The 15,095-nt window shown below is 36.6% G+C and overlaps 1 protein-coding gene across 6 annotated transcripts in view; it reads right to left on the reverse strand.

Annotated features, from left to right (window-relative positions):
* Window positions 1-15,095, reverse strand: part of Tcf12 (transcription factor 12) — a 266,208-nt gene that overhangs the window by 59,507 nt on the left and 191,606 nt on the right. For all 6 annotated transcript variants that reach the window (XM_038322509.2, XM_038322504.2, XM_038322506.2 and 3 more), the window contains 2 exons: window positions 14,799-14,934; window positions 9,010-9,062 (listed from right to left, as the gene is read on the reverse strand). In XM_038322509.2, the coding sequence (XP_038178437.1) occupies window positions 9,010-9,062; window positions 14,799-14,934 (189 nt within the window). The remainder of the gene's footprint in view (window positions 1-9,009; window positions 9,063-14,798; window positions 14,935-15,095) is intronic.

Genomic DNA, 15,095 nt, shown 5'->3' on the forward strand with positions numbered 1-15,095 from the left:
CAACAAAGGCTGCCAGGTTACCAATAGTTAAAAATTTATCCAACTCTGTCATTACTTACTCAATAACCATTTTTGACATCTTAACAATGTGTATTTATACATAGGTGAGACACCTAAATTAATTTGGCTCCTCTGGAAAATGAAAGATTTGTAGTCAAAGCCTTGAAATAACTACAGAATTCTCTATAGAGAGGGCAACGAGAAACCAAAGTGACAATACAGCCTGTCAAAGGAGCGGGCTGTGGCTCCTACACCATCCTTCAACTATAGTGCAGGGACTATGGCATGTTTCTTTACATGTTCTGGTTGGAAAATTTAGTAGAGCAGTAAAAGGGACTATAAAATGGATTATAAACAAAAATAGCTGCAAGGAGCAGACAGCCCAAGGAACTCACAGAATAAAAACCAGGCAACAACACCATACTACCATACTATCTTTAGAATGTGACTTTGAGGCTTTTTGCTTCCCTAACCTTGAAAGACTCAATTTGTGTTATCACAGCTAAACTTGCATAAAGATCATATATGACTTGAAAACACCCATTTTCTAATACTAGGACTCCTTGATGGAAATGAAATGCATGTCTCCTAGTTCTCATATATCTAAACTGAGAGTCTATGCTCACAAGAATGCAAATAACACTGGTCAACTTTATCACCCAAAAGATTTTTACTTTTCTAATGAAAAACTGGAGCTCTTGCTACTCCCATCTTCAAGTATTTATAAAGTTTAAGCATAGTTAATGTTCTATAATGTAAAAACTAAAATATAGCTACAGTTTTCCTTCTCTGAAGATAACTCAGATAATCTTTTGTAGTTCAGACCATCTTTATGCCAATTAGGCAAGGTACAGAAGGCAAAGACAGCTACAGCTATAGTGCCAATAGATGAATTTATTAATTTATCATAAATTAGCAACTGGGGACAGAAAAAACCCCCCAGCATAAACCATATCCCTGCTATATAAAGTGATCAAGTTAAAGAATAAACCAGGTAAGTTACAAAGAAAATTACAGCAAGAAAGGAAGGGGTGGTTGAGTGTTATGTTGCCATTTTATACAGGATGGCCATGAGAGATCACCATTGATCAGAGAGAAAACTAGTCATTCAGGTACAAAGGAGTGGGGTCTAGCAGAAAGAACAGTACATACACAGAGGAAACTGAGACTGGACTGAGGGAGGGGAAGATGGAAGAAGAGGATCTGTGAGGGAGGAGCTAGGTCATAAGGGTCTGGTAAACTACAGTAAGGATTCTGGCTTAACACTGATAACAAAAGCTACTTCAGGATTTGAAGTGGAGGAATGAATGACATGGAGTGATATGATCTGACCTAAACTGTTAAGTAGTCTTCCTTCATGAAAGACACTGCTGAAGGAAAATAAGACTAGCTGGGGAAATAGTGCAGTAGTCTGAAAGAGAAAGGAGCTTAGACAAAGATGACAGTAACACAGGTGCTAACAGATGGCTAAATTCTTGAGGGGGTTTTAGTATAAAAAATACAACATAGGAGGACCAGATTACACTTGTAGTCAATAAAACTGTAACTTCTTTAGGGAAAAAATGATCTGTCTCTTATAATCTGGTTTCCACGCTAATGTTGTTTTATGAGAAAGTCCTTATATATATATATATTTTCCAGACAGTATTTCTCTATGTAGTGCTGGCTGTCCAGAAACTCATTCTGTAGAACAGACTGGCTTCAAATTCACAGAGATCTGCCTGCCTCTGTCTCCTGCGTGCTAAGATAAAAAGTGTGTGAAAGCATCGTTGGTCTAGTCCTTACAAGTCTAATGATGTCAATCCTGATCAATATAGAGCTGATGATGATGGCTAAATTATTTTCTGTTGTAAAAATACTCTTTATTTTGCATATAATTTAACAGTGTATTTTAGAAAACAAATGGGAACAAATGTTCTTTATTTATATAAAGAAAGCAAGCCAGGTGGTGGCGGCGCACGTCTTTAATTCCAGCATTTGGGAGTCAGAAACAGACAGATCTCTGTGACTTTGAGGATAGCCTTGTTTACAAGAGCTATCTAGTACTGGCTCTCCCACCCCCCCCAAAAAAACAACAAAAAAACCCCAAACAACAACAACAACAACAAAAAACAACAGAGAAACCCTGTCTCAAAAAAAAAAAAGAAAAAAAAAAGAAAGCAAGTTGGCATATTTTTCACTACTGAACAACCAGAGACGGAAACTTAAAAGTACTGTTTTCAACAGGAAATCAACGAGTGTTCCTTTCTAGACGAGGAAGGTAATAGTTATACAGACATCATTTCCACTCCACTTGGCTAAAATAATTTCGTGGGTAGTATACTCTATGACTGGAGGGATATTACTCAACAGAAAAAATTTTAAAAGTTTCTTCTCTTCACAGGCAGAAGATAATCTTTATCTTTTAACTATAATCACCTTGAAGACAGGTCTATGTTTTCCTTGTGTTTAAATCCCTAATGCTTAAAAGAATTCTTTTTTTAATATTTATTTTTAAATATTCATTTATTATATATACAATATTCTTTCTGTGTGTATGCCTGCTGGCCAGAAGAGGGCACCAGACCTCATTACAGATGGTTATGAGCCACCATGTGGTTGCTGGGAATTGAACTCAGGACCTTTGGAAGAGCAGGCAATGCTCTTAACCTCTGAGCCATCTCTCCAGTCCCTTAAGAGAATTCTTTACTTACTGTAAGTATACATAACACTCTCAATGATTTTAACAGAGGGGTCTCACTAGAACCTAATAGCAGAGAGTTGCTAATTTTCAAGCTGCTATTCTTCTTAAGGACTGGGTACCCCTAGCCTTAGTTTTTGAAAATCTTACATATTTTTAATGATGCTAGGAGAAAACAGCTGCTTCTGATTTCAAACAATATTTAATAAAAAAGATCTCAAATACAAATCAAAACTTGAGCTTTTACTTACTAATCAAAGTTTTCAAAGTTAAAAAGGAACTGTGCAAGAACCATAAAAAATTCACCTACATTCATAAAGATTAACATTGAGAAAATGAAATTTCAAGGCATGAGCAACTATCTTAGTTCTCAGTGAAGCCTTCACGTTAATTGGCACCTAAATGAGTACATGTTACACTGTCATACTTACAGAGAAAACAGAACACAGAAAACTTTGTTTTATCGCAAAGTTGGGCTAAGACAAAGATGATGACTTGAGTACACACACATCTACGGTATCAGCAGGATCATTACCTAATATAACACTTACACACCAGAAAATAGAACACTAAAGCACTGGTTCACTTGACTGTATTAGCGGGAACATTTTTTAATATGGCAAATGATCTTGGAGAGCATATGATGTTAATACAATAAAAATGGCTCTGTATCCAGGGCCTTGATGACATAGGGGTACACTTGCATTCTTTGAGTCTACTGTAGGCGAAAACTTAAGCCTAGTGAGCTTAAATCTGATCTACCAACTATCTTATCAAGTTTTACTGGAAAACAACTGTGTCTGTTCATTTAGGTATCACCTTAGTTTTTTCCTTCCTTCCATTCGTTTTTTTGAGACAGAGTTTTCTGTGTAGCTTTCGAGCATGTCCTGGAGCTCACTTTGTAGACCAGTTTGTCCTCAAACTCACAAAGATCCTTCTGCCGCTGCTTGCCGAATGCTGGGATGAAAGGTGTGAACCACCACTGCTCAGCTCACCTGTAGCTATTTTCAAGGCTATTAACACAGCAGTGTCTTGTAGCTTGTAGAAAACATCTGTCCTCTCATCCCCGTATTTACTATACAACCTCTTTATAGAAAAAGTTGAGCTAGTAAGGTAAGTCTTTAATCCCAACACTTCAAAGAGGCAGACAGAACTCTGTGAGTCTGAGGCCAGCATAGACTACCCAGCGAGACCCTGTCCATTCCTCCCCACAAAAAAAATAACCTTGATATAATAATACTGAGGAGGAATACAGAAGTAAAACCCCTAGCTCCTGATTTTCCTCCTGCCTCCATCTCTTCAGTGTTGGAATTATAGGCATGTGCTACTATGCCCAGCCAGAACCAAATTAATTTTTTTTTGAAAACTAATAAAACACTGGCAACATTACAGATATATTGGGTTAGATACTAAAAAAAAAAAAAAGTTTAATTTTTTTGACCAGTCAGTAGTTTAAAAATTTTTAAATCTGATTCATGACTATACATGTGGAAAAAAAACTAGAAACAATTTAAGAACTTGCAGTGTTTTGAAAATGGTTGAAGATTACACAAAAATCTGTATGGCATACATTATAATCCCTGAAACAAAATACACACGGGGGAACAAATAGCTTTCCAAATATAATCAGTGATAGCTGAACAAAGTAGGGATCTGTGACAAGATAATACTAATCAGTGACACTGGACAAAAGCCATTCCCAGTCTATAGAGTGAGTTCCAGGACAGCCAGGGCTATACAGAAAAACCCTGTCTCGATAAACCAAAAATCAAACAAAACCTTATCATTCACACTGATACAATTCTGACACCGTTTCAACAGTAGGTACCATCAACCTCAATAGAGGTTGTTCTTTTCTTACTGACATTTGTAAATTAGATCTATGCTTCAAAGACCTAACTGTACAGTCAAGAGAATGAACTAGCCACTTTGGAAAGTTTGTATTGGAACAGTTTTTGAATAGAAATATCCTCTGTAACAGGCAGAAATAAGAATCTCTTTTGCACATCAGTTGAGATATACCCTCTATGTTTGTTGGCCCAAGGAATGAGCAAACACCCTGTTCAATCCACATTCAAGAACTGCAGAGCTCATCTGTAAAGTTACACTGAAACTGACACTGGCTTGTAAAAATATTTTATTTCTTGCTATTCTTAGAGGTGTCAAGCAACTGTCTATGACACTGTTTCCATGGCTTCCTGGTGACCCCCAATGGAGAGTCCTTTGGGAGAATGCCAGTTACTGCACTTCTTGCTATTTTCTAAGAAATGATATGAACAGTTTTTGTGGGAAAATAAATGCACACTTTAAGCGATAAGACAAAGGATAGCAATATATTTGATTAAGGAAAAAAAAGTGCCATCAATCTATCATATGCCTTCTACTACATACGAAGGTATTCCAGAATTTATATAAATGGTTCATTACTCTGGGACAGATTTATAACGAAATCTTGCTTCTTTTCTTACTTTCAAATTCTGCACCTTCTGTAATATATAAAAAATATAATCTATACTTGTAAGTACAATATCAAGTGAAGAGACAGAAATTCACCCTATGTCTGAGACTGCATTATGTGAGCTATAATGATGTTCAACCAAAAGAAAAAAAATACCCCTGAGACTTGAGAAAATAATAATGAACAGAGTATATCTAGGCAGCAGACTGTGATCCAGCAAATCCACCTTCTCTTTGAAGGTTCTTTTTCCACAAAGCTATGCTTTTTGAACAACAGCAACTATAATTTAGCCAATAGTTACTGTGTGCTGAGCTCTGACTCACACACAGAAGTGCAGCAATACATTTTTTTCACTGCGACATTCATTCTTTCACTGTCAAACTTTTTCTGTTTTTTCAAACAAATATGGTAAAATGACTTAAAAAATAAATTTAGGCTACAGTGATAGAAATTAGAAAAAAAAATGAAGGAGGAATTCTGGATTATATCTGATATACCAGATAAATGTCTGGTACTGGATACTTTCATAATAGCCTGTGACATGCAGCTTGGAGGAAGGAGTCCTTGTTCAGCATGTATTAAGGCCTATATGCTCAATTCCCAATACCATAAAAATGGATAAAGCAGCCAAGCAACCTTAGATTAAAGTCCAAGGATGTGTCAGTGGTAGAACAATTGCGTAGCATGCAGGAGGCCCTTAGCACAATCCTTTGCACCACAGAAACAAAAATCCCTAGGGTTCAGAGAGTCACAAGCAACCCCTCTCAGGTCATAAAAATGAAAAGAGGCTAGAAGCCAGATAAAACTCATTATCTACATATAGGGAAATTCTGTGTATCTCTATCTACTACCACACAATGCTTACTTAGATAGTGTGAGTCCTTAAAACAACAAAACCAATCACACAAATCTGCAAAAAATTAAACTGTATATGAACCAGGGTAGATTAGTGATAAAGACTAAAGAGAATCTCACACTTCCAAAGTCCTGCATGTCTAACAAAATGGCACTGAGGCTGAGATGCTACTGAATGTACTTCCTTTTGTAGATTACAGAAAGGTTGCTAGGGAATCCCTACGCAATGCCCAAGACTCCGTCTTTTACTTTTTATCTTAGCAATGATCTGATACAGAAAAACCAGGTGGACATATCTGGTGTTCAGATAAGAGGGAAGGGAGGCTAAGGACCCCTCAAAGGGAAAATAAATCACTGTCGTGCTGCAGTAGCACGCACATATTTTGAACTCTGCACAGTTCCAACAGATTCCTATCACCAAAGTTAGGAGTCTGTACTCAAAGCAGACCCTACCCTAGGCTCAGTAGTGTTCTCCTACTCCAGTAAAATGACAAAAGTTAAAGCTACCATAAAATCTAGGCATGTTTTACTTCTAAATTTAGGCAAAACATGTTTTCCACATTTTTTTACCTTCTAGCCCATTTGAAATCTGAACATTTGGCTAAATTTTTCATTTTGGAAGTATGATACTCATTATTCAAATAATCATGAAACAAAATATGCACACTTCATGTTTATTTTTGTACCTATTTCTTTTACAATTCACTGTGTAAAAAACTGAATATTCATTATAAGCAATCAAACAGAAAAAAAATTAATTTTCTTTATTTTGTTTTGGTTAGACAGAGTCTTGCTATAGAGCCTAGAATATGCAGTGATCCTCCCACTTCAGTTGCACTGCTGCTGAGACTACAGCATGTACACCACTATGCTCAGTGCTATACATGAACACGTACATCACCATGCTCAGTGCTATACATGGACATGTACACCACCATGCTCATTGCTATACATGGACACGTACACCACCATGCTCAGTGCTATACATGAACATATACACATGAGTGTATTTTTGGCACATGGTTTCACTATACAATCCTGGTTGGCCTGGAACTCCCTATGGAGACTAAGCTGGCCTCCAATTTCTAGATCTGACTGTTTCTGACTCCAAGTTTAGATTAAAGGTATGTACCAAAGGAGCTAGAAAAATATGTTTGGCTTACAAAATTTCCTAATTGTTCTCAAAAGTTCATCAAAACTCAGTAGTTTGATGTAGTTTCCTTTCCTGAACATAGACCAATACAGAGAACTATCTCAAAGTAGTGAATGCTCTCATAATTAAAAATGTAAGGACAAAGGGGTCCGCAAAGCCTTTCACCAGGCTCCTTTGTCCATTTTGCTCATTTGTTTAAAAATGAAATAACTATGAAACATGAACAATTATCTTTTTGCTTATATCTAATGTTATGTCAAGAATAAATATGGCAGACTTTTTACTTACTAATCTTTTAAAAAGCAATGTGGGGTTTTACTAATATTAATATGCAATTTGACTTTTATTACTTTCATAGAATAATAATAATAAATTACAAGAAATCACACTGCTCCATGTTTTAGCAGTTCTGCCTAAGTATGATTTCTGTTAGACTATACTACCTACTTACTGTTAAAATGTAAATCACACAACTATTTTTAGCTACTGTTGAAATTCCTGTCTTTGGGAATAAGGATTTGAGGCATTGTTCATTTTGTTTACCAAACAGCTATTCAGCCTCTAGTGGATCCAAGTGCTTATGCAAGCAAAAGCTTTTAGGATGCTTGTTGCAGCAATCCAGCCTTCCAGGTATGCTGAAGGTTCAGAGCACAGCTGCCCTATGCTTCTCAAAACTCAGATCCATCTGGAATTTAGTTTCAGAGATTTCAATTCGACTTTTCATGAATCACACAGAAGAGAAGGGGGGGGGGTGGCGGCACAGGAGAGAAGAAATGCAAACAACCAAAATGATTTCTCTACTTTACCCTTCACAAGAAATAAAAAGCTCTGGCCCATGCTGCCCCTTCTAGATTGCTACTTGTCAAGCAGGATATTCCGTTCAGTCTAAACTGGGATGAGCCATGACTCATCTGGCAGCACCTGCGCCCATGTGTTAAGTATTGCCCAATAAAAGCCCAACACCCATTTACACAACAAAGAATGTACCCTTCAAGGCACAGGGCCTCAATCTAACAGCATCACTGTCCATTTATTCTACATACAGAGAAAAAGCCTTTCCCTTCTCACCACAGGTTTTTAAACTGTGGGTGGATTTATAATGTACGTTCATCTACAAATACTTCTACTGCTTCAAAGAATAAGTATATTAACAGCACAAACACTCCTACAGTATTGGTTACTACAGCCATTAATGATTGTTTTATGAACCACTCCCAACCTCCTGCATCAAAGATCTTTATTCTCAAAGGATACATTTTTGAGCATGGAAGGATCAACAAACTAGTTGCGTGAAAGCTTTCCTGATGCTAGACTGAAGTTGGGGAAGGCTTAATGAAGGCTTTAAAATCCACAAGGGCTTCACAATGAACATCTGACTTGGTGATTTATGCATATTAATAACCTCAGTCCTACTGAGGCAAGCTGAGCCGAACATGTCCTCCGAATCTTAATGTCTTTAGCTCCATTGGGATTATTACAAATGTAAATTTCTAAGATTCTCAGCTATTAATCTCTGTCTGTCCTCCTGTTCAGCAACATAATGACTAATTAAACATCAAAAGACCTGCACAGGAGATCTTTTTTGACAGCTACAGGCCTAGTCTTCTTCCCAAGAGGGGAATTCAAATGACAGGGACAGGGAGTGACAGCATAAGAGAAAGCTACAAATCATTGCACAGAAAACGAAAAGCCTAACATTAAGTGTGGATTTATCTCAATCAATGATTTTGTTAAGCAATGAACAGTTACTATGTAAAGTATGCCCACTGGCATCAATAGAATCCATCCTTGCAGCAAGTAAATACTGAATACTTGACATCAATTTATTTAACATCAAGTTGTTTTAAAAAAGAAAGTACTTACAGAAGAAGGCAGGCCAGGAGGCACCTTTCTTACTTTCTTGGCTTGCAAAGGATCTGCACATGGAAAACAAAATGTTTCATTAGCATTTACATTATGAAGAGAAAAAAAGACTTCAAATGAATAGTAAACAGGTACCATAAGTCACCCATCGTGTTGCCACGCTTCATGCTCTGCTGCATACCCATCATGATTTCTATTTTTTTCTAATATTGCATGTTAAGAAAGGGAATTCAAGAATGGCAGCACTGGTTCTTCTAGTAAGTTTGGAAAGGTATAGTAAAACAAGAAAACACGACAATAGCATTAATAAGGAGGGAGAACAAACGTATCTTAAGACCCTGCTACGCCATAAGTCTGAGTATTTCACACGTGTGTCAGTCCACTGGAAATGAACTCTGTGCAACAGGTCTTCCTAACTTCCCTAACACTTCCCTAACAAAGACACAACATCATATCAAGAATTGGGAAGAGCTGGGCAGTGGTGGCGCACGTCTAATCCCAGCACATGGGAGGCAGAGGCAGATGGAGCTCTGGGAGTTCGAGACCAACCTGGTGTACAAAGCGAGTAACAGGACGGGCTCTAAAGCTACAGAGAAACCCTATCTGGAAAAACCAAAAGAATTGGGGAAGGGGTGTGTGTGAGAGAGCGAGGAGAGAGAGAGAGAGAGAGAGAGAGAGAGAGAGAGAGAGAGAGAGAGAGAGAGAGAGAGAATGAATGAGCCTGAAAGGCACATTTTAAAAATTAATATCACACAGCAAATACTACAGTACAACTAACTTACTATGCTGAAAATTTGAAATAAAACTGAAGGAATGAATGAAAAACTAAGAACATAATAACATCAAGACATGTTCCATATGCTATGAAATACAGGCAATATACACATCTAGTATTATGAGCATTTACTTTGGTAATGTGTGAGTAAAACTGAAACTTCAGCACTACAGTATAATTCAGATTATTAAAAGTTTGCAAACACTTTTAAGGAAATGAAGACAGAGATAAAGTTTATCTCTTATTTTAAATTATGCGCATTTGTATGTGTGTTTGTGTATGTGTGTGCCATAAAGCATCCTCTTGAACACTGTAAAGTCACTCGCATTGGTTTAATAAAATGTTGATTGGCCAATAGCTAGGCAAGAAGTATAGGTGGGTTAATCAAACTAAGAACGCTGGAAAGGAGAAGGGCAGAGAGAGGAGTCACCAGTCAGGTGCAGAGGGAGAAGGAGATGAACCTGCCATGTTAATAAAAGTTCTCTATGGCAGAGCATAAATAAAGAATATGGGCTAACTTAAAAATGTAAGACCTAAGCCGGGCAGTGGTGGCGCACGCCTTTAATCCCAGCACTCGGGAGGCAGAGGCAGGCGGATCTCTGTGAGTTCGAGACCAGCCTGGTCTACAAGAGCTAGTTCCAGGACAGGCTCCAAAGCTACAGAGAAACCCTGTCTCGAAAAACCAAAAAAAAAAAAAAAAAAGTAAGACCTAGCTAGTAACAAGTCTGAGCTATCAACCAAACATTTATAAGTAATATTAAGCCTCTGAGTCAATTATTTGGGAAGTGGCCACCAGATATTTAGGAATAGGCGGGCAGGAGAGAAACGTCTGTCTACATGTGTGTATCTGTGTGTGCATGTGCGCACATATATTTGAGTATAGGTGAATGTTTAAGTACAGGTACCCTTGGAGTCCAAGTCCAGGACTGGCCTTTCTGGAGCTGGAATTCCATACAGAGAGTTACAAGCTGCCATATGGGTGTGGGACTAAACTTGCAGTACATACTTATAATTGTTCAACTATAGCTCCAGATCCAAAAAGTGTATGTCTAAGATAAATTAATATAAATGAAAATATGACTATTTTCATATACTTAACTTAGTATTCTAATTTCCCTCATATACAAAACTTATAACTTTTCCATTGTATTTTTTGAAAAGTGAAATGCATAACTTTCAAATCACATGCAAATAACAATCAAATTCAGGATTTTCAGAGGGATTTGTTATAAGGAAGACTGATGTGAAAAAACTATAAAAAACTGTAAAAATGAGAATTAAATAAGAAAAGCATTTTCCTAGGCTGTAAATGATACTACACAATAAAATATGTGATTTTATAAAGATTGAAACATTTAAATTTGGTCTGTAGATTCTCTACAGGTAACATCACAGCTGTAAAGCTAAGAAAGCAACTTTATAAGCATCATGTGGAAAATATTACACAATAAAAGGGTCAAAAAGCACTCTTGGGGAAGGGATATCAGCATGGATATCCCTTCCCCAAGAGGTAGCCCACATTTCCGAAAACATAAATACCAAAGATAAACAACAGCTGGCATATTCTGTAATACTTACAACAAAACCTTTTTTTCTTGGTGAAATGTTTCAGCAGTCTACTTCCTTACAACTTTTTTTTTTGTTGTTTTTGTTTTTTGAGACAGGGTTTTTCTGTAGCTTTGGAGCCTGTCCTGGAACTAGCTCTTGTAGACCAGGCTGGTCTCGAACTCACAGAGATCCGCCTGCCTCTGCCTCCCGAGTGCTGGGATTAAAGGCGTACACCACCATCGCCCGGCTTTTCCTTACAACTTATTCCTTTAGCAAAAGCTACACATTATACAAATCACTCAAGGAAATGGCTCCTATGGCTTGTAGTTATCAGAATAAAGATATTTCTTTGTATCTCATTATTAGCAAGATACTGTACTATCACCATTTGGGATTCATAGTCTAGTTTGGGGAAGCTGCAAATTGTGATGGAGAGTAAGCTGGGTATATTCAGTACAGCAGCCATATGATCCTGGGAAGGTTACTTTAATCTCTTTGTGCTTCATCTCCTTTAGATGCATAAAACGATGGGCCCCACCTCTCCTGTGAGTTTCATGTTCTGTGATAATACGTGAAATATGCTCATTCCATTGCCTAACAATTGTGACACTTCAATGTTTTACCTTCAATGTCTGTGGACCACATGTATACTTTGCCCATGGAGGCCAGAAGAGAATGTTAGATCCTCTGGGACTGGAGCTAGACAGTTGTGAGCCATCCTACGGGTGCTGGAAATGGACCTAGGTCATCTAGAAGAACAACCAGAGCTCTAAACTGCCGAGTAATTGCTCCTGTACCACACTTAATAACTTTCAGCCCTTATTAATGTAGATTAAAACAATTATAAATTAGATAGTTACTGCTCTCCAGAATAGTTTCTTAAAGTACCTAAATAGTTCAGAAAACACTAATATTGTAGCTCTCTACAGTTCTTCTAAGTGCTAACATTTTACCAGATAATGCAATGCCAAGGAAAGGCTAAGACAGGGAACAGCAATGGGCAGCATAATAATATCTACTAGTTGGTATCCAAACAGGAAATGGATAGAATTCCTCCAAGTATTAAATGTAATACTTTATGCTGCATTTCATTTGGTCTCCTCATTTATACTCTAATGTTAACATTACAACCTCACAGAGTTTTGGAAAGATGCACTAGATAAGCAACAGCAAGTATAACATAATCGAAAAGAAATGAAATTTGAATCCATGGAAAACCTGAATATTAAGTCTGGATTTTAATGGAACATTTCCCTATTCTTTTCTAGTTACTCAGTGGTTTTCTTTTGGTAGCAGCACACTGGCAGGAATTACTGGTTGCTACATATGTGCATGGAGTCTTTGAAAAATTACAGACTCAATTGAGGCCTCTACTGGGTTAACTTCATCAGGCAGACAAGCAGAGCATATATGGACAACATTTTGTAAGCTGTCATTTCTTTACTAACAAAAAGAATACTGGTCTAAACCATCAGGGCTGACTCTAATAGCACCCATACATATCACATGACCATGCTCCCATGAAATAAAGACATCAGAATTCTCTTCTGAATGTAGCAATCCATCACTGTATTCTTTCTATGTACCTCGTTCATATTTTAGACCTAGAGATTAGAAATAGCTCATCAAAATACATGATTAGATAGGAGGTTGATATATTAGCTGGAGGCAGTCAACAAATATTTGTGTAATCAGGAACTATAACACATTTTACTTTGGTTTATATTTCTTTAGCAGCTGGCCTATTTTATTATAAACATGTTTTATAACTTTAAATATCTTATATTAAATAAACACACAAAATTTTTACTTTAAACACTGATTAGATAGAAAGAATTTCCAGCAGCAGAAAAAAGCTTTGTCAGGACAAATGGAAGAATGAAGAAATACATTCGCATACACATAGCTGACATAAAAATCCAAAGCTGTAAAGGAGGAGTACAAATGTCTACTACATATCAGGGGTTCTTTCTGCATGCTTCTCTGACTAAACAACTCTGTGAATGCACTATATATGATTCCCTTGTATACTTTCATGTAAGTAAGTTAAGTGCTTGTTAATTTTATCTCAATTTCAAAGGAAAAGTAGAGAAAAGGAGGAACTAGTATGCAAACAAACAAATAACAACAAACTTACTGAACTCAAACTCACAAAAACCTTAAATTTGTCTCATTTGAGCAACCTACTATTATGTATGTGACATCTTTTGAACCTTAGCTTTTATGCTATATTCAGGATTAAAAATCATGGACTAACAAGATTATTTTACTGTTGAGACAGAAATTTATAAAACCATTTTGTAAACCTTTCAGTACTATTTTCATTTTAGTATAAAACTAGGTATTAACAATAGAATATAAAATTTCCTTTTAAGAAGAAAACACTTGCTACTTAGAAAAAGAAAAATTGGCTAAATCCTTTCATGAAGCAAAATATTAAATTGTCTGTTTAAAATCTGTTAAAATTATGGTTTCATATGACTGCCTAAACAAGACATGAAAAACATGACAACATCAATAGACATGCTAACAAGGAAGGGAAAAACTTGAGGGTGTCTACAAAGAACTGGGTAATGCTGACAGCAAGAGAAATGGTCTCTCCCTTGGAAGAACTCCTCAATCAGTTAATGAAATACTAAGGGGTCAGCTATGAGATTATACACATAAAGGTAATATTATACAGATTGAATAGATTATATTCATATATTTAGGAATAATCGTTTTTATAAAACAACAATTAAAGGAGGCCATAAACTTGACAGCAAGTTTGGGTTGCAAGGGATGGGGTGGAGGGAGAAAAGGGAAGGGGAATATAATTGTAATTTCAAAAAGTAAAAAAATTTATAAATAAAAAACCATGGCTTCAAGGGGAATCTAAAAGTAAGGTGTATATGTTTATACCTCACTGTGCTCATATTGCTGAAAATTATCAATCAAGACTACGTATAGTTAGTTAAACCTTTAATATAAAGTGGAAGAGTTCTTTACAACAGTGGGAACTCTTGACAACTCCATTTATTGTATATCTAATGCATACAAGATGAGTATCCCTTATCTGAAATGCTGTGGCCAGATATGTTTTAGTCTTCAGATCTGGACTATCTGTATAAACATAATGCAGCATCCTGGAGAACCCACACATAAAGGTTAAGTTCATTTATGTTTCATATATATGTAGTCCAAGGGTAATTTCATACATACTTTAGTGTGCTTTATATGGCTGTGACCCATATCAAGAAGTCAGGTATAAAATTTTCTATGGTCAGTATTCTGACATTTCTAATGTCAGTATTTAATAGGTTTCACATTTTAGAGCACTTTGGATTTTAGATTAGGAATACTCAGTCTGTATATTATTTATATGTACATATACCTTGACATACAAATAACGGCCAAGAAAGTAAATTTCTTCTCATTAAAAGCACAGTCGCAAGTACAGATTAAGAGTGACATGTCAAAGACTCACCTAGAGCTACAGAGTCATGGAGCGGTCTTCTCCTAGAACTTGTGGCGGAGAATGAGTAGTACGGTGTTGCAGGTTTTCCTGAAGAAGACAGCTGTGCTGGGCTCCCAAGTCCTAGATCTTGTCTCAGGAGACTAGACTATAAAACAAGGCCAAGGAAACAAGTCATCTTGCTACTACAGACTAAGCACATCGCTTTTGAATTACTGACAGTACCTTTATCAATGTCTTAAAATTTAGAAGTAACCAATAATTACTTTTTAAATTCAATTAGGTCACTAGTTTTAAACTCCATCCTTT

Source organism: Arvicola amphibius, chromosome 3 (genome assembly GCF_903992535.2).
Source record: "Arvicola amphibius chromosome 3, mArvAmp1.2, whole genome shotgun sequence".
Classification (NCBI taxonomy): Eukaryota; Metazoa; Chordata; class Mammalia; order Rodentia; family Cricetidae; genus Arvicola; species Arvicola amphibius.